This window comes from Lithobates pipiens, unplaced genomic scaffold (genome assembly GCF_037356315.1).
Source record: "Lithobates pipiens isolate NorthernLeopardFrog02 unplaced genomic scaffold, aLitPip1_a1.2 Scaffold_18, whole genome shotgun sequence".
In the NCBI taxonomy this organism is placed as follows: Eukaryota; Metazoa; Chordata; class Amphibia; order Anura; family Ranidae; genus Lithobates; species Lithobates pipiens.
This window is the reverse complement of record NW_027507758.1, coordinates 671222-696796: the sequence shown is the minus strand read 5'-3', so window position 1 is coordinate 696796 and position 25575 is coordinate 671222. Positions and strand designations below refer to the sequence as shown.

The window sequence follows — 25575 nt, the reverse complement described above, 5'->3', positions numbered from 1 at the left end:
TGCACTGAATGAGATGAGAACCATGTCAGGGGTCAGCAGAGCTGTGATCATTTACTGTCAATCAACACTTTCATCTTGGTGTTGTGATTGGTTCTCCCCCCTCCTCCAGTTCCGGATTGGTCAGTGCCGGGCTTTGCTGTCCGTCCCGAGAAGGGAAATACCTTTCTTTGTAGATTTGGAGGAATCCTCAGTCCCCCGAGGAGAAGGAGGCGCTGCGCCTTTCCTGGAGATCGTCAGACCTGCGACACGGAGAAAATCAGATAAAGTTACCAAGAAATATATATATATATATACTCATACAGTATGTGACAAAAGTAAGTACACCCCTCAGTGACATTCCTTCTCTCTTTTCATGTGACAACACTGAAGAAATGACACTTGTCTACAATGTAAAGTAGTGAGTGTACAGCTTGTATAACAGTGTAAATTTCCTGTCCCCTCAAAATAACTCAACACACAGCCATTCATGTCTAAACCGCTGGCAACAAAAGTCAGGACACCCCTAAGTGAAAATCTCCAGATTGGGCCCAATTGGCCATTTTCCCTCCCCGGTGTCATGTGACTCGTTAGTGTTACAAGGTCTCAGGTGTGAATGGGGAGCAGGTGTGTTACATTTGGTGTTATCGCTCTCACTCTCTCATACTGGTCACTGGAAGTACAACATGGCACCTCATGGCAAAGAACTCTCTGAGGATCAGGAAAAAATTTTTCGCTCTACATAAAGATGCTGCCTGATGCGTTTCGTTAGAATGAACGTCCTCTGAGTCTGTGTCAGCGGGGTACCACACACGCCAAGCCTAGATAGTGCTCGATCGCCTTCTAGGAGGTCTTTGGATCGATTGATGTTCGTTTTTTACCACATTTCTGGAAGCGTTTAGCACCGACGTCCTTTAATAGACTATTAAGCAGTTTTACACTCTGTGGCCGTTTTATCTTTCCTTCATTATGGAGTAAACTTTACCATCAGCCATGACAGCACCACCGCCTGCAATATAAACCGAGGAAGCCGATCGGATCTTCTATACTTGCCCATCGCGCCTCTCTAGGACTCTTAGATTTGGAGTCTAGACCTCTGGTAAGGAGGCATTTTATATCAATGTGGGTGGAGGTGCACTTGGGGGGGATCAAAACGCACATCAGTTATACTCATCGTTACTGCGTCTAACAACCGGCTTGTGATAGCAATAAAAATCAATCAATAAATAGCAGCCCCTGTGTGGCCATGCAAATATTGATTGCACCATAAACCAAAACTGTGCTAAATAAATAAGTAGGTAATAAAATAGTGAGAAGTCTATATGGGATTATGAAAAACAAGTCCATAGGTTGTCGTGATTTCCATACAATTCTTAAAGGGGTTGTAAAGATTCGTTTTTTATTTTCTAAATAGGTTCCTTTAACCACTTCAGCCCCGGACCAATTGTCACCCTAAGGACCAGAGGTCTTTTTACAATTTCGCACTGCGCTGCTTTAACTGGTAATTGCGCGGTCATGCAATGTTGTACCCAAACAAAATTTGCGTCCTTTTCTTCCCACAAATAGAGATTTCTTTTGATGGTATTTGATTGCCTCTGCGATTTTTATTTTTTGCGATATAAATGGAAAAAGACAGAAAATTTTGAGAAAAAATTATATTTTCTATTTTTTGTTATAAGAAAAATCGAATAAACTCAATTTTAGTCATATATTTAGGGCAAAATGTATTCAGCCACATGTCTTTAGTAAAAAAAATGTCAATAGCGAATATTTATTGGTTTGCGCAAAAGTTATAGCGTCTACAAACCAGAGGACATTTTCTGGAATTTACACAGCTATTAATTTATGACTGCCTATCTCATTTCTTGAGGTGCTAAAATGGCAGGGCAGTACAACCCCCCCCCCCCCCCCAAATGACCCCATTTTGGAAAGTAGACACCCCAAGGAAATTGCTGAGGGGCATGTTGAGCCCATTGAATATTTTTTTTTTTGTCCCAAGTGATTGAATATTGACAAAAAAAAAAAAAAGTTTACAAAAAGTTGTCACTAAATGATATATTGCTCACACATGCCATAGTTATATGTGGAATTGCACCCCAAAATCTATTCTGCTGCTTCTCCTGAGTATGGGGATACCACATGTGTGGGACTTTTTGGGAGTCTAGTCGCGCACGGCACCCCGAAAACCAATCACTGCCTTCAGGATTTCTAAGGGTGCAAATTTTTGATTTCACTCCTCACTACCTATCACAGCTTCGAAGGTCATAAAATGCTAAAATAGCACAAAACCCCCCCAAATGACCCCATTTTGGAAAGTAGACACCCCAAGATATTTACTGAGAGGCATGTTGAGTCCATGAAATATTTTAAATTTTGCCACAAGTTGCAGAAATATTAATTTTTTTTTTTTTGCACAAAGTTGTCACTAAATGATATATTGCTCACACATGCTATGGGCATAAGTCAAATTACACCCCAAAATAAATTCTGCTGCTTCTCTTGAGTACGGGGATACCATATGTGGGGGACTTTTTGGGAGCCTAGCCACGTACGGGACCCTGAAATCCAAGCACTGCCTTCCGGATTTAAATATAAAACGCTACCAAAAAAACCTGTTAGCGATGGCAGGGATCAGGCCTGACTCTGCGATCGCTGCAGTTATGTGTTTAGTGTTTTGTAAGTGACAGTGATCGATCGATACTGCACTTGGGTGGGCTGGGCGGAGGGGAAAAACGCAGGTGCCAGCAGGTATCTGGGCTGATCCCGCTAACAATGCATTTTTTTGGAACCCTAAACTGCTGGGGACGCTAGTATAGATCTGATCAGATCAGATATTGATCTGTTCAGATTCTATACCCCTACGGGAGGTGTATGCTTTGCGTGTGGGTGTTAGCGGTACTGGCACTAACCTTGCGCTGCCTGGGGCGACGCAGACCCTGACCCTAAAACCTAATTGATATCACCCGCCGGGTGATCAGGGGGTTAAACCTTTATTGGGTAATAAATGGTGGGTGCCCTGATGCTATAAAAAGCAAACTAACCAGAGTCACCCGTAACACTTATACAGTGATCAGTGGTGAAAGGGTTAACTAGGGGCAATCAGGGGGTTCAAATTTTTATTAGGTAACTTTTTTTATTCAAAACACTGAATGCAGTGATCAGTAAATAAATGATCACTGCAATCAGTGACACTGTGACTGGGGGGGGGGGGGCGATGGGGGGGGGTTTGTGTACCTATGTGTTAGAGTAGTGTTTGGTGCACTTACTTTTAGTCTTCTCCTCGTATTCCGGTCAAAAAGACCGCCCCGAGGAGAATGACATCACTTCCTCCCTGCCTGCGTATACAATACACAGTGGGAGGAAGCTTCTCATTCGCCAGGAGCGATCGAGAGGGGGTGGCCAGAAACCAACGGCCATCCCCTCATCCCGGATTGCTCCTGCAGCGAAACAGACCACCGCATCCAGCGGGAGGGGATCCGATCGGACCCCCCACCCGCTGGAAGGCAAGCATGTACATGTACGTGCTTGTGCCTGTACATGCCATTGTGATGACGTACATTGGCAATACGGCGGTCCTTAAAGGGGAGGCCACCCTGAAAACAAAAAATTTAAAAAAATCTAAAAAAAATCTAAAAAAAAAAAAATGAAAAATTTTTTTTTTTTTTTTTTTACTTACCAGAAATGCCTGTTACTAGGCACATAATCCTAATCTTCCTCATCCTCCTCCGCGGAGATCTTCTGTCTTCTCTCTTCGTCGCGGCGTCTTCTGGGTAATGGGTCGCGCTGTGTTCTGGGAACTGTGTGTTCCAGAACACAGCGCGTCCCATTCAGAAAGCGCTGCGGGACTCGCGCATGCGCAGTAGGAAACGGGCAGTGAAGCCATAAGGCTCCACTGCCTGTTTCCCTTAGAGGGAATGGCGGCGCCGGGACCAGAGAGCCGAGGGACGGGTCGGCCTCGGGCGGCCGACATCGCGGGCGCCCTGGACAGGTAAGTGTGTTTATTAAGTCAGCAGCTGCAGTGTTTGCAGCTGCTGACTTTTTTTTTTTTTTTTAAACGGCCCTCCTCTTTAAGTGGTTAAGCTAGTGCATTGTTGGTTCACTTACCTTTTCCTTCCATTTCCTGTCTAAATGTTTTTTTTTCTTTGTCTGAATTTCTCACTTCCTGTTCCTCCTCAGTAAGCTGTTCTGGCTGACTAAACACGGCTCGGGTGATGGTGTGAAGTTTACTGAGGAGAAACAGGAAGTGAAACATTCAGAAAAAGAAAAAAAAAAACATTTAGAAGGGAAATGGAAGGAAAAGGTAAGTGAACCAACAATGCACTAGCTTAAAGGAACCTATTTAGAAAATAAAAAAGGAACCTTTAGAACCCCTTTAAGCTGGGAATGATGTCACCATGGAAGGTTGTGACAGTAGATAAGGGAAACTTCCACCTCATAAATCGGCTGCTCACCAGTTCCTGAGACCTCCTATTACAGGAGGTCAGTGACTCCTATGGCCCTAAAACCAGCCAAGGTCTTTGAACATCCAGGGGGATCACAAGGTTTAGAAGCCTCCACCGCCCACAGGGAATCGATCAGCTCCTGCGGCCTCTTGTTACAGAAGGTCTGAAACACCGGAGGGGGGGGGGGATTACACTGCCTCCACCACCCACAAGGAACCGATCAGAGGCTTTCCTGGCGGATGGTCTCCTGGTCTGGAAGTTGATGTGGAGCTCCTCTGATGGTCTTCTATGGTTGGGGTCCTCTCGGATGGTGCCTCTTGGCTCCTCTGATGGTCTTCTATGGTTGGGATCCTCTCGGATGGTGCCTCTTGGCTCCTCTCATGGTCTTCTATGGTTGGGATCCTCTCGGATGGTGCCTCTTGGCTCCTCTGATGGTCTTCTATGGTTGGGGTCCTCTCGGATGGTGCCTCTTGGCTCCTCTGATGGTCTTCTATGGTTGGGGTCCTCTCGGATGGTGCCTCTTGGCTCCTCTGATGGTCTTCTATGGTTGGGATCCTCTCGGATGGTGCCTCTTGGCTCCTCTCATGGTCTTCTATGGTTGGGATCCTCTCGGATGGTGCCTCTTGGCTCCTCTGATGGTCTTCTATGGTTGGGATCCTCTCGGATGGTGCCTCTTGGCTCCTCTCATGGTCTTCTATGGTTGGGATCCTCTCGGATGGTGCCTCTTGGCTCCTCTGATGGTCTTCTATGGTTGGGGTCCTCTCGGATGGTGCCTCTTGGCTCCTCTGATGGTCTTCTATAGTTGGGATCCTCTCGGATGGTGCCTCTTGGCTCCTCTGATGGTCTTCTATGGTTGGGGTCCTCTCAGATGGTGCCTCTTGGCTCCTCTGATGGTCTTCTATGGTTGGGATCCTCTCGGATGGTGCCTCTTGGCTCCTCTGATGGTCTTCTATGGTTGGGATCCTCTCGGATGGTGCCTCTTGGCTCCTCTGATGGTCTTCTATGGTTGGGGTCCTCTCGGATGGTGCCTCTTGGCTCCTCTCATGATCTTCTATGGTTGGGATCCTCTCGGATGGTGCCTCTTGGCTCCTCTCATGGTCTTCTATGGTTGGGGTCCTCTCGGATGGTGCCTCTTGGCTCCTATGATGGTGTTCTATGGTTGGGGTCCTCTCGGATGGTGCCTCCTGGCTCCTCTCATGGTCTTCTATGGTTGGGGTCCTCTCGGATGGTGCCTCCTGGCTCCTCTCATGGTCTTCTATGGTTGGGGTCCTCTCGGATGGTGCCTCCTGGCTCCTCTCATGGTCTTCTATGGTTGGGGTCCTCTCGGATGGTGCCTCTTGGCTCCTCTGATGGTCTTCTATGGTTGGGGTCCTCTCGGATGGTGCCTCTTGGCTCCTCTGATGGTCTTCTATGGTTGGGGTCCTCTCGGATGGTGCCTCTTGGCTCCTCTGATGGTCTTCTATAGTTGGGATCCTCTCGGATGGTGCCTCTTGGCTCCTCTCATGGTCTTCTATGGTTGGGGTCCTCTTGGATGGTGCCTCTTGACTCCTCTGATGGTCTTCTAAGGCTGGGGTCCTCTCGGATGGTGCCTCTTGGCTCCTCTCATGGTCTTCTATGGTTGGGGTCCTCTCGGATGGTGCCTCTTGGCTCCTCTGATGGTCTTCTATGGTTGGGGTCCTCTCGGATGGTGCCTCTTGGCTCCTCTGATGGTCTTCTATGGTTGGGATCCTCTCGGATGGTGCCTCTTGGCTCCTCTCATGGTCTTCTATGGTTGGGGTCCTCACGGATGGTGCCTCTTGGCTCCTCTCATGGTCTTCTATGGTTGGGATCCTCTCGGATGGTGCCTCTTGGCTCCTCTCATGGTCTTCTATGGTTGGGGTCCTCTCGGATGGTGCCTCTTGGCTCCTCTCATGGTCTTCTATGGTTGGGATCCTCTCGGATGGTGCCTCTTGGCTCCTCTCATGGTCTTCTATGGTTGGGGTCCTCGGATGTGCCTCTTGGCTCCTCTCATGGTCTTCTATGGTTGGGGTCCTCACGGATGGTGCCTCTTGGCTCCTCTCATGGTCTTCTATGGTTGGGATCCTCTCGGATGGTGCCTCTTGGCTCCTCTCATGGTCTTCTATGGTTGGGGTCCTCTCGGATGGTGCCTCTTGGCTCCTCTGATGGTGTTCTATGGTTGGGGTCCTCTCGGATGGTGCCTCTTGGCTCCTCTCATGGTCTTCTATGGTTGGGGTCCTCTCGGATGGTGCCTCTTGGCTCCTCTGATGGTCTTCTATGGTTGGGGTCCTCTCGGATGGTGCCTCTTGGCTCCTCTGATGGTCTTCTATGGTTGGGGTCCTCTCGGATGGTGCCTCTTGGCTCCTCTGATGGTCTTCTATGGTTGGGGTCCTCTCGGATGGTGCCTCTTGGCTCCTCTGATGGTCTTCTATGGTTGGGGTCCTCTCGGATGGTGCCTCTTGGGTCCTCTGATGGTCTTCTATGGTAGGGGGACTTCTGACTCTTCCCAGCTCAGTGACTGGACATGAAGGGGGAAATCTCTCCCACCTCTCGGCTTCTCTTCCTCCTGATCACAAGTGTCCACAATCAGGGGAAAGTTCCCCATAAAGTGTAATTCCACCATGTGGGGGGTCCCCGGCCTGCAATGTGCAGACTGAAGGCATGAAGCGGATTCTGCTCTGACCTGCGTGAGGCTCTTCTCGGTCTCTCCTCCGTGTCCTCGATGGAAGACGGAGGCTTCTTGTCCTGGCTGCGAGGTGTGAGGGGCCGTTCTGCGTCCCCCCACACATGTGAGGCGTCACCACCAATGTCAGAGTGAGAGCAATAATTCCCCACTAACTCTACACTCATAACCTGTAAAGGCTTTTAGGTACCGTCGTTTGTTGGCGTTTCGCAGTCGCACGCAATTTTAAATCTAGACATGCTGGGCAGAGGAGGGCACAGGAGGGCGGGGGTGAGGAGGGCACGGGAAGGCGGGAGCGAGGAGGGCACGGGAGGGCGGGGGCGAGGAGGGCACGGGAGGGCGGGGGCGAGGAGGGCATAGCTGAGTTTTAGAGATGTTGTTTAGAAAGTGGTGGGACCTCCATGCTGATATGTGATCTCCTCACATTCATCGTTGTCAGAGGCCTTCAAAGTATATAAAAGGGGCTACAAAACCAAAGACCAACTCTAGGGGGAGCCGGCGGTTAGCGGCTCCATTGGACGCCTTTTCATTATATCTGAAGCATCGATTATAGAAACAGAAATATAATTGGCCGGGGGTAACGGCGCACTCTCCGCAGGCGCTGCTCGTGGGGCTCAGTGATTGGCTGACATCAATAACGAGGAAGGGGAAATATTCCGCAAGGTATAATAAGAAGTAGAAATCCCGGAGCCGCGCCGCCGCAGCTCACAATTCAGGAGATGAATAAAGAGTTCAGAGGCAGCTCCGGGGTAATAATCAGCGATGACTAGAAAACGATCGGTATAGATTGTGTGATGCAGATCATAAACCCCAATCATTCCAGAAATGTACAACACGAGCCTCATTACTGATGTACAGAAATATACAATGTATCCCTAGTGAGATCTCACCTTTATATACCATCCATGGGCCCTTACACTGCGCCGCAACCCCTGCATTGCTCCCATCCCCCCACCATAGGGGCACTTTTATCCCTCCCCCACCATAGGGGCACTTTTATCCCTCCCCCCACCATAGGGGTACTTTTATCCCTCCCCCACCATGAGGGTACTTTTATCCCTCCCCCCACCATAGGGGTACTTTTATCCCTCCCCCCACCATAGGGGCACTTTTATCCCTCCCCCACCATAGGGGCACTTTTATCCCTCCATCCCAACCATAGGGGCACTTTTATCCCTCCATCCCCACCATAGGGGTACTTTTATCCCTCCCCCCACCATAGGGGTACTTTTATCCCTCCCCCCACCATAGGGGTACTTTTATCCCTCCCCCCACCATAGGGGTACTTTTATCCCTCCCCCCCACCATAGGGGTACTTTTATCCCTCCCCCCCACCATAGGGGCAATTTTATCCCTCCCCCCACCATAGGGATACTTTTATCCCTCCCCCCACCATAGGGGCACTTTTATCCCTCCCCCACCATAGGGGTACTTTTATCCCTCCCCCACCATAGGGGTACTTTTATCCCTCCCCCCACCATAGGGGCACTTTTATCCCTTCCCCCACCATAGGGGTACTTTTATCCCTCCCCCACCATAGGGGTACTTTTATCCCTCCCCCCACCATAGGGGTACTTTTATCCCTCCCCCCACCACCATAGGGGTACTTTTATCCCTCCCCCACCATAGGGGCACTTTTATCCCTCCCCCCACCATAGGGGCACTTTTATCCCTCCCCCCACCATAGGGGCACTTTTATCCCTCCCCCCACCATAGGGGCACTTTTATCCCTCCCCAACCATAGGGGTACTTTTATCCTTCCCCCCACCATAGGGGTACTTTTATCCCTCCCCAACCATAGGGGTACTTTTATCCCTCCCCCCACCATAGGGGTACTTTTATCCCTCCCCCACCATAGGGGCACTTTTATCCCTCCCCCACCATAGGGGCACTTTTATCCCTCCCCAACCATAGGGGTACTTTTATCCTTCCCCCCACCATAGGGGTACTTTTATCCCTCCCACACTCACCTGTGTTAATTTTAGACGTCACGCGGCTCAGGTTGATCTTTGTGGGAGATTTGGCGGACGCCGGCGTTTTTACAGATGAACTTCTGATAAAAGTCCTCATCGTCTCATTCGCCCGTCTGATCTTAGAGGGCGGAGCAGAAATACCTGCCGAGAGATCAGAGCACAATATATATATATATATATATACACACATACTTTATATATACAGATATAGAGGATCTATGGAGGAGGAACATGAAGATTCCCTACAAATCATAGTGAGGGGGAAAGTATTTGATTGGCTGCGGATTCTGTCGGTTTCCCCCACTGACAAAGAAACGATCGTCTATCATTTTATTGGTCGGTTTTTTATAACAGAAGGAGAAGAACAAAAATATCCAGAAAAACATTTCAAAAAAGTTATAAATTGATTTACATTTTATTGAGTGAAATAAGTATTTGATCCCCAATCAATCAGCAAGATTTCTGGCTCCCGGGTGTCTTCTATACAGGGAACAAGCTGAGATTAGGAGCACTCCCTTTAAGAGAGAAGAGTGCTCCTAATCTCAGCTTGTTCCCTGTATAGAAGACACCCGGGAGCCAGAAATCTTGCGGATTGTGGCCCCTGGTGCCGCCCATCATGGGGGGTGTATAGCGCAGGAAAGCCGCCTCCATCGCCTGTTTGATCACAGCGCCGGGAACATCACAGCTTTCATTTCAATAGCTGTGTGTTCCCGGCCGCGCCGTCACACAGCCCCTCCCCCTTGTCCGGGCACTTAGATAGACAGATCATCCGCAGGATTGGATGGATGATCTGTCTATCAAAGTGCCCGGACAAGGGGGAGGGGCTGCGTGTGACGGCGCGGCCGGGAACACACAGCTATTGAAATGAAAGCTGTGATGTTCCCGGCGCTGTGATCAAACAGGCGACTCTCTTCCCTGCACAGGCTGGCTGCAAAATGGCACACACTGGCTGCAATGGGGGACGCCTCTTGTACCACGTCCTCTGTCTCTGACCACCTCCTGTACCATGTCCCCAGTCTCTGACCACCTCCTGTACCATGTCCCCAGTCTCTGACCACCTCCTGTACCATGTCCCCAGTCTCTGACCACCTCCTGTACCATGTCCCCAGTCTCTGACCACCTCCTGTACCATGTCCCCAGTCTCTGACCACCTCCTGTACCATGTCCCCAGTCTCTGACCACCTCCTCTACCACGTCCTTTGTCTCTGACCACCTCCTCTACCACGTCCCCAGTCCCTGACCACCTCCTGTACCATGTCCCCAGTCTCTGACCACCTCCTGTACCATGTCCCCAGTCTCTGACCACCTCCTGTACCATGTCCCCAGTCTCTGACCACCTCCTGTACCATGTCCCCAGTCTCTGACCACCTCCTGTACCATGTCCCCAGTCTCTGACCACCTCCTGTACCATGTCCCCAGTCTCTGACCATCTCCTGTACCATGTCCCCAGTCTCTGACCACCTCCTGTACCATGTCCCCAGTCTCTGACCACCTCCTGTACCATGTCCCCAGTCTCTGACCACCTCCTGTACCATGTCCCCAGTCTCTGACCATCTCCTGTACCATGTCCCCAGTCCCTGACCACCTCCTGTACCATGTCCCCAGTCTCTGACCATCTCCTGTACCATGTCCCCAGTCCCTGACCACCTCCTGTACCATGTCCCCAGTCTCTGACCACCTCCTGTACCATGTCCCCAGTCTCTGACCACCTCCTGTACCATGTCCCCAGTCTCTGACCATCTCCTGTACCATGTCCCCAGTCTCTGACCACCTCCTGTACCATGTCCCCAGTCTCTGACCACCTCCTGTACCACGTCCCCAGTCTCTGACCACCTCCTGTACCACGTCCCAAGTCTCTGACCACCTCCTGTACCACGTCCTCTGTCTCTGACCACCTCCTGTACCATGTCCCCAGTCTCTGACCACCTCCTGTACCATGTCCCCAGTCCCTGACCACCTCCTGTACCATGTCCGCAGTCTCTGACCACCTCCTGTACCATGTCCCCAGTCTCTGACCACCTCCTGTACCATGTCCCCAGTCTCTGACCACCTCCTGTACCATGTCCCCAGTCTCTGACCACCTCCTGTACCATGTCCCCAGTCTCTGACCACCTCCTGTACCATGTCCCCAGTCTCTGACCACCTCCTGTACCATGTCCCCAGTCTCTGACCACCTCCTGTACCATGTCCCCAGTCTCTGACCACCTCCTGTACCATGTCCCCAGTCTCTGACCACCTCCTGTACCATGTCGCCAGTCTCTGACCATCTCCTGTACCATGTCCCCAGTCTCTGACCACCTCCTGTATAAAAATATTTTTTAAAAACAGTCATTTTCTGTATCGGTGCTGTTTCGGTATCGGTTTTCGGCCTAGTGTTTTTTTCATTTTCGGCACCATTAAACCCATTTGGTGCATCCCTAATATTATACACAGTACCCCCTCACTGATCTCTGTAGCTACAATGTGGAGAAATTCACTTCTAAATACTTTCCTGAGCCTGATCTCAATCCAGTGCAGTGTTGGAGAGCAGCGGCCCTCTCCGCTCTCTCCCTTCTCATTGGACAGAGGTGCAGCATTGGGAGCCATTGGCCCCTGCTGCTGTGTATCGCCGCAGGCCGTGGGGGGCAAGGAAGAGCTGCACTGTGTGCGTCAATGGACACACAGACCCTGGATCAGGATAGAGCCGGCACGGGTGACTCTTATAGCAAATGGCTTTGCTATGGTGGCACATGAAAGGGAGGAGTGTTGGGCTGTGAAAAACCATTACAGAGCAGGAAGTATAACATGTCTGTTACCAAAAGAAAAATCCTCAACAATTACTTTATGGATCACACCAAAAGTATGGAGTCATTCTCGTATCAGTTCAGCTGCCCCTCCCAGCAACCCCCCCCCCCCCATATTCCCCCCGCCGTCCAGCCATGATTAAAACTGAGAGCTGAAATTCGCTGCTCCCGCCCCTCCTTAGCCTGGAACTCCAGTAGGGGGCGGAGTAGAGAGCGGTGACTGACAGTTGGCACTCTCTGTTCTGGGAAGATGGAGAACAGAGTGGTCAGCGGTCATGTGATCGATCAGTTCTGGGGTGTGGAGCCAGGGGGGGGGGGTGGAGCCGGGGGGACAGCTTCAGCCGGGGAGTATAAAGGATTGCTTTTATTTTTATGCAACAAAAACTTCCTTTTGGATTTATTATGGAATAACATGGAGGCCTCCGGGGTCTGTAGCAGCATTAAAAAGGGACAAAACTAAACCGTGGTGACCTGAGAAGCAGAGAAATGAGACAAATCTTCATTTTCTTCAGGAGTTCCATGCAACTCCCTATCCAAAGGCCTCTGGGGGTGCTGGACACAGTGGTGCCCCCTGCTGGCAAAAAAAAAAGGATGAAGAAAAAGAAGAAAGCAAAGATTTGCCTCCTGACCCCCCAGAGAGGTATTTATCGGCTCCTTTCAAAGATTGCCCACAGTTTAGTATTGTCCTTTTAATGTAAATCTTTGTCCCCCCTCCCCCCCCCCGCTGAAATCCTTTTACCACCCCATCGGTCTCATGATGCCACGCTGCAAGAGGCTCGCCAGCGCTTCCGGGTTCAGCCAGCCCGCTCCCCCCTGTTCTGAATTAAGGGCTAGGCCTCCTGAGACAGGAAAATCCCAGGAGGCACTGCAAGCAAGGTGGTGGGTGTGGCTCTGCTCTGGGCTCCTCCTACTATATGTGTAACTGTGCGTTTATCAATACACTGCAAATATATATCAATACAATATATAGTGCAAAAACGTGTGTGTGGGGGGGAAATAAGGATTAAAAATCGGTCAAAGATCATTAAAGTGCAACAATATATAATGTCCAACAGTCACCACTTAATAAAGTGTATATACCAATAATTGGAGGAATAGAAGAAAACTACTCAATAATCAATAATTCCCGCGCTTCCAAATCTCCATGAAGTTCCGGTGAACCCGAAGCGCAGTCCATCGCATCCGTATTTTGTTGGACTGCACTTCCGGTTCACTGAGATTTCAAAGCGCAGGAATTATTTATTGATCATTGATTAGGGTTTCCTCTATTCCTCTAATTATTGGTAATTCTTTTTGCTTTTTAAAAAGGTAAAATGAGAGATTTTGTGTCTTTTTGACCTCCGATCTCTCAATAAAGAGGACCCGTCATCCTTATTTCTATTTCTTGCAACAGGAACACAAGGGATTAAAAAATAAATAAAAAAAAGGGACAGTGTAAAAAAATAAAAATAAAATAGATAAATGAAAGTGGCCGTCCCTCCATGCTGGCACGCAGAAGCGAAGGCATACGTCATTTGCGCCCACATATGTAAATGATGTTAGAAGCACATGTGAGGCATTGCTGTGATGGATAGATAATTCTAGCACTAAACCTCCTCTGTAACACTAAACATGGAACCTGGAAGAAAAATAAAAATAAAAATTTCAGGCCACGCCTATGGAGAGGTTTAAGCACCGTAGTTTGGTGCCATTCCACAAGTGGGCGCAATTTTAAATGTGACCTGTCCGGTATCTATTTACTCGGTGCAACATCATCTTTTATATTATACAAAAAAAATAAAAAACTGGTCTGACTTTAAAGGGGTCGTGTGGTAAATGTTTTTTGCATTCTATGCATTAAGGTGAAAAAACATCTCACACTGCCTCCGCCCCCCCCCCCACCCCTTGTTTTATTTACCTGACCCCTCGAAAATCCCGCGCTCGCCCCCGCCATCCTCTTTGCCGCTCAGCCTGGCCGCTGATTGGCTGGAGGGGATGGATTGAAAGAAGCGAAGCCATTGGCTCGCGCTGCTGTGAATCACATCCACTGACGCGGAACGCCGGGGGGCGGGGCCGTGTGATACAGCGAGCGGCTATAGCCACCGGCTGTATCACGGGAGCGCGCCTGCAGGTGCTTCTCACCATACGGGGAGCTCGCATGAACGTGAGAAGTACCTGCGGGAGGAAGCAGAGACAGCCGCCGAGGGACCCCAGAAGAGGAGGATCGGGGGCCACTCTGTGCAAAACGAGCCGCACAGTGGAGGGAAGTGTAACATGTTTGTTATTTAAAAAAAATAAAAGAACTTTACAATCCCTTCAGTGATTTATTAAAGTGTATTTTTCCCCAAAAAACTGCATTTGAAAGACCTCTGTGCAAATACCATGTGACATAAAATATCGCAATGATCGCCATTTTATATATAAAATATATGTTTGGTGGTTCCAAATCATTTTCTAGCAAAAAAAAAATAGAGATTTAAACTTGTAAACACAAAGTTGCAGAAAAGGGGCGGGTCAGCAAGTGGATCATTGAAGAAGCTGATTGGTTTGTATGCAGAGCAGCACCAGATCCTGCACCCCCCATCCCCCGTGCCCATCCCCCACCATACAATAGGACATTTGTCAGAACTGAACACGCAGCGTATTGAAGCCGAGAGGAGTAAAAGGTGATTTCCTCTTCAGGTTTCCTGCCGACTACAAAACCAACATGAAGATTTGGTTACAAAGTATTAAAAAAGAAATAAAAACCACAGAAGATTTTATTCTAACAAGGAGCCGGCTGATTAGTGGAAATATATAGAATGTTATTTCTTTTCCCTATAAAAATAACAAACATATTATACTTACTGACTCTGCAGTGGATTTGCACAGAGCACCCCGGATCCTCCTCTTCTCGGGTCCCTCTTCAGAGCTCCTCCCTCCTTCCCCCCCCCACAGGAAGCACTCAGACACAGAGCCGTGGCCCGCCCCCTTTCGCTCCTCATTGGTTCACTGACTTTGATTGACAGCAGCGGGAGGGACTGGTGCAGTTCTGCTGTCTCGGCCAATGAGGACGGCAGTCCCGGGCTGGTGAGCGTCTCGTACATCGCTGGGCAGAGCTGGGGTTCAGGTAAATATCGGGGGGGGAGGGGCACACAGAAGGTTCTTTACCTTCATGCATAGAATGCACCTTCTGCCTTTACAATCACAGGCTGGTTTAACCCCTTCCTGCTGAGCGTACCCCTATATACAGCTTTATCCATGGGGCCGCCTGTATACCGATCTGTGATTGTGCTGAGCTCACTCCCAGAGACCGAGCCGTCACCGCTCAGGAAATGGGAGGTTCCCAATCACCTGATCCCCTGTGATTGGTGGTGCCCAAAATTAAACATTCCGGGGCCAAAACCGAAAATTCAGATGCACCGAAACCAACACAGACAGGTTTATAAAACATTTTTCAGAAGGTCAATAATGTGGCAGGTGTATTTACATTGAAGTCAATAGGGGGCATTTTTTACATTGAAGTCAATAGGTGTGTGGGGGGGGGGGTTACAAATGAATAGGGGATTATTTTTGCACCGGTGTCAGCGGGAGGCGATTCTCCACTGACGTCAGCGGGACGCAGCATGTCATATGTAAAACGCAGATCACCCCATTTTCAGCGGATTATTTTCAGGGGCTGATATCGGTGCATCCCGACCTGTGATAGCCCCTGATTGGCTATTACATTGATCAGTCAATGTACAGCCCCACCCCCACCCCAAAAATCAGTGTCGATGCGTTTTAGAAAGGATATAAAAAGAAAAGAGCGCACGATTGTTTCTGGGTGCGGTACTCCGGGTACAAACACCAACCAACATTCACATATGTGCTATCACTGCAATCAGCAGCAGCAGGAGACTTTATTTTGGGCTGTTATTTGGTGGCGCAACCAAAAAATTGCACAAAATAAAAAGAATAACTACCAACCTAAAAGTTTAAAAAAGAATAAATAAAAAGATTAAAAATGGGAGATTTTCATTACCATTTACTATACTTCTCTTTTAAGGATATTTAGTAAATAGTTGTATTGAAAATGAATAATATATATATATACAGTGTTACTATAGGATGAGAAATATACCAGACAAATTCTATTTTTTGAATGTGTTTTTGTTTAATAATGCGCCCCCCGGAGTGTGCCGAGGAGAAGAACCAGAAACTCTGAAGCTGGTATATAAAATCAGGAAACGATCGTCTCGCCGTTCAGGTGGTGACATTTGTTGGCTCTTACCCGGAAGGCGGGATTGGCGCGGTTCTCCAGCAGCGCCCGGGCGGCTCCCAGGCACAGGTTGGAAGCGGCGATGTGCAGCGCCGTCCCGAAATCAAAGTCACTGCAGGTGGCATCCACATCTGAAAGAGGAAGAGGAAAGTCACAGCGGGGCGGCAGGACGCCAAACCGCGAGATCGTCATCGCTTCACACAGAAAATACAACATTGACTCCATGGTGGCAAATCAGCAGAGAGCTAACCGGTCACAGCGGCCGGACGAGGAGAACATTCCTCCCTGAAGTGCAAACATGCCGAGAGCTGAACACTGCGGCCTGCCAGCGGAATCACAACCACCTCCAATATTCACTAAACAGCTCAATGTCAAATCTCTCGGCTTTGTCTCCTTTGCAATATTTTTAAAAGCAAAAAAGCAACTTCTGCTGCAATACCCGCCTTCCATCTGGAGAGGTCTCTCTTCCCCGCCCCCAGTTTTTATTCTCACCAGATGCCGCCAGTCTTTTGATATGAAGAATGACAGCCAATGGCATTCCTCTGAGCCCAGGCTGTCATGGACACGGTTCTGGGATGAGTCCGTCCAAAGAATGCAGAACAGCGGCCCCTCCCCCACTACTAACACATGATGTAGAATGGGGATACCACCCCATGGAGTCTGCAGTGTGCATGTCAGCTATGGATGTACGGGACAGAGGGGGTGTGAGGAAGGACTGTGTGACAGCAGCAGCTGCCAACCCAGACGTGAAGTCCTCACCCTCTACTTATCAGCTACTAATCTGGAGCATGCTCGCCCGGGGCTCCTGCCCTTCTTGCCCACCCCTGCTTGACAAATGGAGGGTAGAGGTTTAAGGAAGCTGAAGTCATACACTGAAAAAAAAATACTAGGGGGGCGAGAGATGAGTTTTTTCAGTTTTCATGGAAACTTTCATAAGATTTGCTGGATCTCTTAACCACTTGCCTACCTGGCACCCCCTCCCCCTTCCTGCCCAGGATAATTTCCATCTCTCAGCGCTCTCACACTTTGAATAACAATTATGCGGTCATACAACACTGTACCCACAGGACATTTCATTTGGTGATATTTAATCACCACTGGGGGCCCCTCCCATTATAAGCCCATCTTCCCATTATAATCTCCTCTCCCATTGTAAGCCCCTCCCCCATAAGCCCCTCCCTCCTTATCTATTACAAACCCTCCCATTATAAACCTCTAACCCCTTATTATAAGCTCCCGTTACCTCTTGGCTTTGAAGCTTTTAGAATGACGTCTATTATCTCGGGGACATCGAAGTAGGCGGCGTAGTGCAGGGCGTTCATGGTGGTCCAGCGGCTTCTCAGGCTTATATCGGCCACGATGTCAATCAGGGGAGAAGAGAACATGGCCGCCGTCTCTGCGTCCCCTGTGTGGGGAGATAAGAAATGTGAGAAAGAGCAGGGGCTGCACCGCTGCATGGGGAGATCACACGTGTGTGAGAGAGCAGGTGCTGCACCACTGCATGGGGAGATCACACATGTGAGAGAACAGGCGCTGCATTCCCCCAAACTCCACCCATCCATCCATCAATCCATGTCTCCACCCATCCATCCATCAATCCATGTCTCCATCTATGTCTCCACCCTTCAATCCATGTCTCCCCCCATCCATCCATCAATCCATGTCTCCCCCCATCCATCCATCAATCCATGTCTCCACCCACCCATCCATCCATCAATCCATGTCTCCACCCACCCATCCATCAATCCATGTCTCCACCCATCCACCCATCAATCCATGTCTCCACCCACCCATCCATCAATCCATGTCTCCACCCACCCATCCATCCATGTCTCCACCCATCCACCCATCAATCCATGTCTCCACCCACCCATCCATCAATCCATGTCTCCACCCATCCATCCATCAATCCATGTCTCCCCCCATCTACCCATCAATCCATGTCTCCACCCATCCACCCATCAATCCATGTCTCCACCCACCCATCCATCAATCCATGTCTCCACCCATCCACCCATCAATCCATGTCTCCACCCACCCATCCATCAATCCATGTCTCCACCCACCCATCCATCCATGTCTCCACCCATCCACCCATCAATCCATGTCTCCACCCACCCATCCATCAATCCATGTCTCCACCCATCCATCCATCAATCCATGTCTCCCCCCATCTACCCATCAATCCATGTCTCCACCCACCCATCCATCAATCCATGTCTCCACCCACCCATCCATCAATCCATGTCTCCATCTATGTCTCCACCCTTCAATCCATGTCTCCCCCATCCATCAATCCATGTCTCCACCCACCCATCCATCAATCCATGTCTCCATCTATGTCTCCACCCTTCAATCCATGTCTCCCCCATCCATCAATCCATGTCTCCCCCCATCCATCCATCAATCCATGTCTCCCCCCATCCATCCATCAATCCATGTCTCCACCCATCCATCCATGTCTCCACCCACCCATCCATCAATCCATGTCTCCATCTATGTCTCCACCCTTCAATCCATGTCTCCCCCATCCATCAATCCATGTCTCCACCCACCCATCCATCAATCCATGTCTCCCCCCATCCATCCATCAATCCATGTCTCCCCCCACCCATCCATCAATCCATGTCTCCACCCATCTACCCATCAATCCATGTCTCCCCCCATCCATCCATCAATCCATGTCTCCACCCATCCATCCATCAATCCATGTCTCCCCCCATCTACCCATCAATCCATGTCTCCACCCATCAATCCATGTCTCCACCCACCCATCCATCAATCCATGTCTCCACCCATCCACCCATCAATCCATGTCTCCCCCCATCCATCCATCAATCCATGTCTCCACCCATCCATCCATCAATCCATGTCTCCCCCCATCTACCCATCAATCCATGTCTCCACCCATCTACCCATCAATCCATGTCTCCCCCATCCATCCATCAATCCATGTCTCCACCCACCCATCCATCAATCCATGTCTCCCCCCATCCATCCATCAATCCATGTCTCCACCCATCCACCCATCAATCCATGTCTCCACCCATCCACCCATCAATCCATGTCTCCACCCATCCACCCATCAATCCATGTCTCCACCCATCCACCCATCAATCCATGTCTCCACCCACCCATCCATCAATCCATGTCTCCCCCCATCCATCCATCAATCCATGTCTCCCCCCATCCATCCATCAATCCATGTCTCCACCCATCCATCCATCAATCCATGTCTCCACCCATCCATCCATCAATCCATGTCTCCCCCCATCTACCCATCAATCCATGTCTCCACCCATCCATCAATCCATGTCTCCACCCATCCATCCATCAATCCATGTCTCCACCCATCCATCCATCAATCCATGTCTCCATCCATCAATCCATGTCTCCACCCATCCATCCATCAATCCATGTCTCCCCCCATCCATCCATCAATCCATGTCTCCCCCCATCCATCCATCAATCCATGTCTCCACCCATCCATCCATCAATCCATGTCTCCCCCCATCTACCCATCAATCCATGTCTCCACCCATCCATCAATCCGTGTCTCCACCCATCCATCAATCCATGTCTCCACCCATCCATCCATCAATCCATGTCTCCACCCATCCATCCATCAATCCATGTCTCCACCCATCCATCCATCAATCCATGTCTCCACCCATCCATCCATGTCTCCATCCATCCATCCATCCATCCATGTCTCCACCCATCCATCCATCAATCCATGTCTCCACCCATCCATCCATCAATCCATGTCTCCACCCATCCATCCATCAATCCATGTCTCCACCCATCCATCCATCAATCCATGTCTCCACCCATCCATCCGTGTCTCCACCCATCCATCAATCCATGTCTCCACCCATCCATCCATCAATCCATGTCTCCACCCATCCATCCATCAATCCATGTCTCCACCCATCAATCCATCAATCCATGTCTCCATCAATCCATCCATCAATCCATGTCTCCACCCACCCATCCATCCATCCATCAATCCATGTCTCCACCCATCAATCCATGTCTCCACCCATCAATCCATGTCTCCACCCACCCACCCATCAATCCATGTCTCCACCCATCAATCCATGTCTCCACCCATCAATCCATGTCTCCACCCACCCACCCATCAATCCATGTCTCCACCCACCCACCCACCCATCAATCCATGTCTCCACCCATCAATCCATGTCTCCACCCATCAATCCATGTCTCCACCCACCCACCCATCAATCCATGTCTCCACCCATCCATCCATGTCTCCACCCATCAATCCATGTCTCCACCCACCCACCCATCAATCCATGTCTCCACCCATCAATCTATGTCTCCACCCACCCATCCATCAATCCATGTCTCCACCCATCAATCCATGTCTCCACCCATTCCACCCATCAATCCATGTCTCCAACCATCCATCCATCAATCCATGTCTCCACCCATCAATCAATGTCTCCACCCATCCATCCATCAATCCATGTCTCCACCCACCCACCCATCAATCCATGTCTCCACCCACCCATCCATCAATCCATGTCTCCACCCATCAATCCATGTCTCCACCCATCAATCCATGTCTCCAACCATCCATCCATCAATCCATGTCTCCACCCATCAATCAATGTCTCCACCCATCCATCCATCAATCCATGTCTCCACCCACCCACCCATCAATCCATGTCTCCACCCATCCATCCATCAATCCATGTCTCCCCCCATTCCACCCATCAATCCATGTCTCCACCCATCCATCCATGTCTCCACCCATCAATCCATGTCTCCACCCATCAATCCATGTCTCCACCCATCCATCCATCAATCCATGTCTCCACCCATCCATCCATGTCTCCAACCATCCATCCATCAATCCATGTCTCCAACCATCCAACCATCCATCCATCAATCCATGTCTCCACCCACCCACCCATCAATCCATGTCTCCACCCGCCCACCCATCAATCCATGTCTCCACCCATCCATCCATCAATCCATGTCTCCACCCATCCATCCATGTCTCCAACCATCCATCCATCAATCCATGTCTCCAACCATCCAACCATCCATCCATCAATCCATGTCTCCACCCACCCACCCATCAATCCATGTCTCCACCCACCCACCCATTAATCCATGTCTCCACCCATCCATCCATCAATCCATGTCTCCCCCCATCTACCCATCAATCCATGTCTCCACCCATCCATCCATGTCTCCACCCATCAATCCATGTCTCCACCCACCCACCCATCAATCCATGTCTCCCCCCATTCCACCCATCAATCCATGTCTCCACCCATCCATCCATGTCTCCACCCATCCACCCACCAATCCATGTCTCCACCCACCCATCCACCCATCAATCCATGTCTCCACCCATCCACCCATCAATCCATGTCTCCACCCACCCACCCATCCATCAATCCATGTCTCCACCCACCCACCCATCAATCCATGTCTCCACCCACCCACCCATCCATCAATCCATGTCTCCACCCATCCATCCATGTCTCCAACCATCCACCCATGTCTCCACCCATCAATCCATGTCTCCACCCACCCATCCATCAATCCATGTCTCCACCCATCCACCCATCAATCCATGTCTCCACCCATCAATCCATGTCTCCACCCATCAATCCATGTCTCCACCCACCCATCAATCCATGTCTCCACCCATCAATCCATGTCTCCACCCATCCATCCATAAATCCATGTCTCCACCCACCCACCCATCAATCCATGTCTCCACCCATCCACCCATCAATCCATGTCTCCACCCATCCATCCATCAATCCATGTCTCCACCCATCCATCCATGTCTCCACCCATCCATCCATGTCACCAGCCACGCCTCCAACCATGGTAACCTGTAAATGCTTTTAAAGCATCACCAATGGGTAGTAAAATGGACGTAGGTTGTTGCTGTTGCACAATTTTAAGAGGAGGACATGTTTGGTATCTATGTACTGAACGTAACATCTTTCATACAGTAATACCTCGGACTGCGAGTAACACGGTCAACGAGCGTTTCAAAATACAAGCTATAATTCTTTTTAAATCCTGGACTCGGCTTGCGAACGTTATCTCCCAAAACCAGCAGGATTCAGGCATCTGCGGTGTGTAGTACCTCATTTGGCCAGAGGTAAGGGGGGGCGCGAGTTACACTCAGAGCTGCTCAGAAACACTCCGTTCCCAAGTGTTTCTGAGCCTCTCCAAGTGTTTGAGTATTTCTGAGTGCATCCGAGCGGCTCAGAGTGGTTTTCGTGTCTCTCCGACGTGCCCCCCCTCTGGCCACATGCGGTACTGCATACGATAGAAGTCATTGTCTGAGTTTCCATGGATTTCTATGGGGAAACTCGCTTTGATATACGAATGTTTTGCATTACAAGCATTCTTCTGGAACGAATTATGCTCGGAATTCAAGGTATTACTGTACTTTACAAAATAAAATAAAATCAGGTTATGCATTGTGTTTATTTTTTCTTAAAAACTAAAAAAAAAATGTAAGCTTCAAAAATCGCAGCACAAATACCGGGTGACATAAAAAAAATTGCAAAATGCACCAATTTATTCTCTAAGGTCATATTGAGATGATAATGAAATGATTGGATGTCTTCTCTGTATTCCATCACCTCACATCTGTGTGATTATTATGTGCTCAGTATGAAGGGGGGAGGGGGGACCCAAATACATATATATGTGTGTGTGAGGTATGACTGCAATTGTCAGAGAACAATCATTCCATCGCCTCCTCTATAATATGGAAGGTGTGTAAAGTGTCACCTCTGGAGATTGTTAGGCCCCATAGTCGGTGTGATGTCATAGTGTGACGTGTCAGGTATGGATGTACTCAGTGTGATGTCATAGTGTGACGTGTCGGGTATGGATGTACCCGGTGTGATGTCATAGTGTGACGTGTCGGGTATGGATGTACTCGGTGTGATGTCATAGTATGACGTGTCGGGTATGGATGTACTCGGTGTGATGTCATAGTGTAACGTGTCGGGTATGGATGTATTCGGTGTGATGTCATAGTGTGACGTGTCGGATATGGATGTACTCGGTGTGATGTCATAGTGTGACGTGTCGGGTATGGATGTACCCGGTGTGATGTCATAGTGTGACGCGTCGGTATCGATGTACTCGGTGTGATGTCATAGTGTGACGTGTCGGGTATGGATGTACTCGGTGTGATGTCATAGTGTGACGTGTCGGGTATGGATGTACTCGGTGTGATGTCATAGTGTGACGTGTTGGGTACGGATGTATTCGGTGTGATGTCATAGTGTGACGTGTCGGGTATGGATGTACTCGGTGTGATATCATAGTGTGACGTGTCGGGTATGGATGTACTCGGTGTGATGTCATAGTGTGACGTGTTGGGTATAGATGTACTCGGTGTGATGTCATAGTGTGACGTGTCGGGTATGGATGTACTCGGTGTGATGTCATAGTGTGACGTGTTGGGTATGGATGTACTCGGTGTGATGTCATAGTGTGACGTGTCGGGTATGGATGTACTCGGTGTGATGTCATAGTGTGACGTGTTGGGTATGGATGTACTCGGTGTGATGTCATAGTGTGACGTGTCGGGTATGGATGTACTCGGTGTGATGTCATAGTGTGACGTGTCCGGTATCGATGGGCACGGAGGGGAGGGGCCGATCCTGGAGGGGGGAAGAGGGGCCGGTGTCTTGTCATATAATCCATCCGATAGTGTCCTCTGTGTAGTGCGCATGCGCAGTACACAGCAACACAGATTCCGACAATTGGCGAGGATGAACGGCACCTGCGCACTGAGTCCAGGTTCTATCCCCACCATCCAAGTGGACACAGAGTAGGAATATAAAAGAGCCGAGCGCAGCGAGGCGGAGCCCGAAGTGTGACGAGCGAAGCGAGGGGCCCTCTAATATTCACATCCCTATGTCCGCTTGGATGGTCGGGCACCACCTCCACTCACCGCGCAGGCGCCGTTCAGCTTCCAAGATTTTCCGAAGCTTCGTCTGCTCCGTATTGCGCATGCGCACTACACAGCGGACACTATTTGATAGCCGGAGTTCTGCTGTATAGTGTCCGGCCATCAAATAGTGTCCGCTGTGTAGTGTGCATGCGCAGTACGGAGCAGACGAAGCTTCGGAAAATCTCGGAAGCTAAACGGCGCCTGCGCGGTGAGTGGAGGTGGTGCCCGACCATCCAAGCGGACATAGGGCTGTGAATATTAGAGGGCCCCTCGCTGCGCTCGGCTCTTTTATATTCCTACTCTGTGTCCACTTGGATGGTGGGGAGAGAACCTGGACTCAGTGCGCAGGCGCCGTTCATCCTCGCCAATTGTCGGAATCTGTGTTGCTGTGTACTGCGCATGCGCACTACACAGAGGACACTATCAGATGGAGGATGTTATATAACAAGAGACCGGACACTATACGGCAGAACACCGGGCACGGAGGGGGAGGGGCCAATCACGGAGGGGGGGGCGATCACGGAGGGGGGAGGGGCCTATCAAAGAGGGGGAGGAGTGGTTAGTCACGGAGGGGGGACGGGCACGGAGGGTGGGGTCAGTCACTGACCTGTAGGAGGAGGCGTGGCTCAGTCCGGAGACATGTGACGTAGAGGGATCGCAGTGCTGAGCTCAGAGATCTCGCCGCCATTCCTGAGGAGAAGAGACAACCAATCAGCGCTGTGTAGAATATCTCCTCTCACCTCTCCTGCACGGCGCCCAATGATGACGTCACTTCCCGTCTCCTTCTCTTAGACGGACGCATGCGCGCTGAGTGTTCCGCCGATCATTTCCGGTGTGTGATGTGACGGGAGGCCGCTGTAGTGCAACGTCACTTCCGTAGCATGCTGTGTCTGGCAGCAAAATATGACACTACACCGGACACTATACGGCAGAACACCGGTCACGGAGGGGGAGGAGTGGTCAGTCACGGAGGGTGTGCGGCTCACAGATGGGGGAGGGGTGGCGGCTCACGGAGGGGGGGGGGGTCAGTCACTGACCTGTAGGAGGAGGCGTGGCTCAGTCCGGAGACATGTGACGTAGAGGGATCGCAGTGCTGAGCTCAGAGATCTCGCCGCCATTCCTGAGGAGAAGAGACAACCAATCAGCGCTGTGTAGAATGTCTCCTCTCACCTCTCCTGCACGGCGCCCAATGATGACGTCACTTCCCGTCTCCTTCTCTTGGACGTACGCATGCGCGCTGAGTGTTCCGCTGTAGTGTCATATTTTGCTACCTATCACAGGATGCTACGGAAGTGACGTTTTCGCCAGAAGTTGTGTACTGCGCATGCGCGATGCGTTCCAATATAGTTTCGGCAATACAGTTCAGCGAAACCATCACATAATGTTACGGAAGTGACGTTACACACAACACAAACACTGGGCCGTGCGTCACAACACTAATACTTCCCTTGTTACCTAGTAGGTTCTGCATTGCTGGGACTTGTAGTGCCTATCCTGAGCTACATGCTTCAATGTTCAGTGTCCTCATCC

The 25575-nt window shown here is 50.1% G+C and overlaps 1 protein-coding gene across 4 annotated transcripts in view; it reads right to left on the bottom strand.

The window, feature by feature from the left end:
• LOC143986929 (CAP-Gly domain-containing linker protein 4-like) overlaps positions 1-25251 on the bottom strand; it is a 62116-nt gene extending 36865 nt beyond the window's left edge. Inside the window, exons 1-6 of one of the 4 annotated variants that reach the window (XR_013276570.1) lie at positions 25083-25251; positions 24653-24735; positions 17317-17478; positions 16086-16204; positions 9069-9212; positions 162-239 (exon numbers count right to left, since the gene is read on the bottom strand). Coding sequence is in view for 3 of the 4 variants with exons in the window: in XM_077485338.1 (XP_077341464.1) it covers positions 9165-9212; positions 16086-16204; positions 17317-17458 (309 nt within the window). In the remaining variant the exon portion in view is untranslated. Of the gene's footprint in view, positions 1-161; positions 240-9068; positions 9213-16085; positions 16205-17316; positions 17479-24652; positions 24818-25082 lie in introns of those variants that run through there. The other 3 variants (XM_077485340.1, XM_077485338.1, XM_077485339.1) reach the window with 3 other exon arrangements.
• Between the last annotated feature and the right edge of the window lie 324 nt (positions 25252-25575).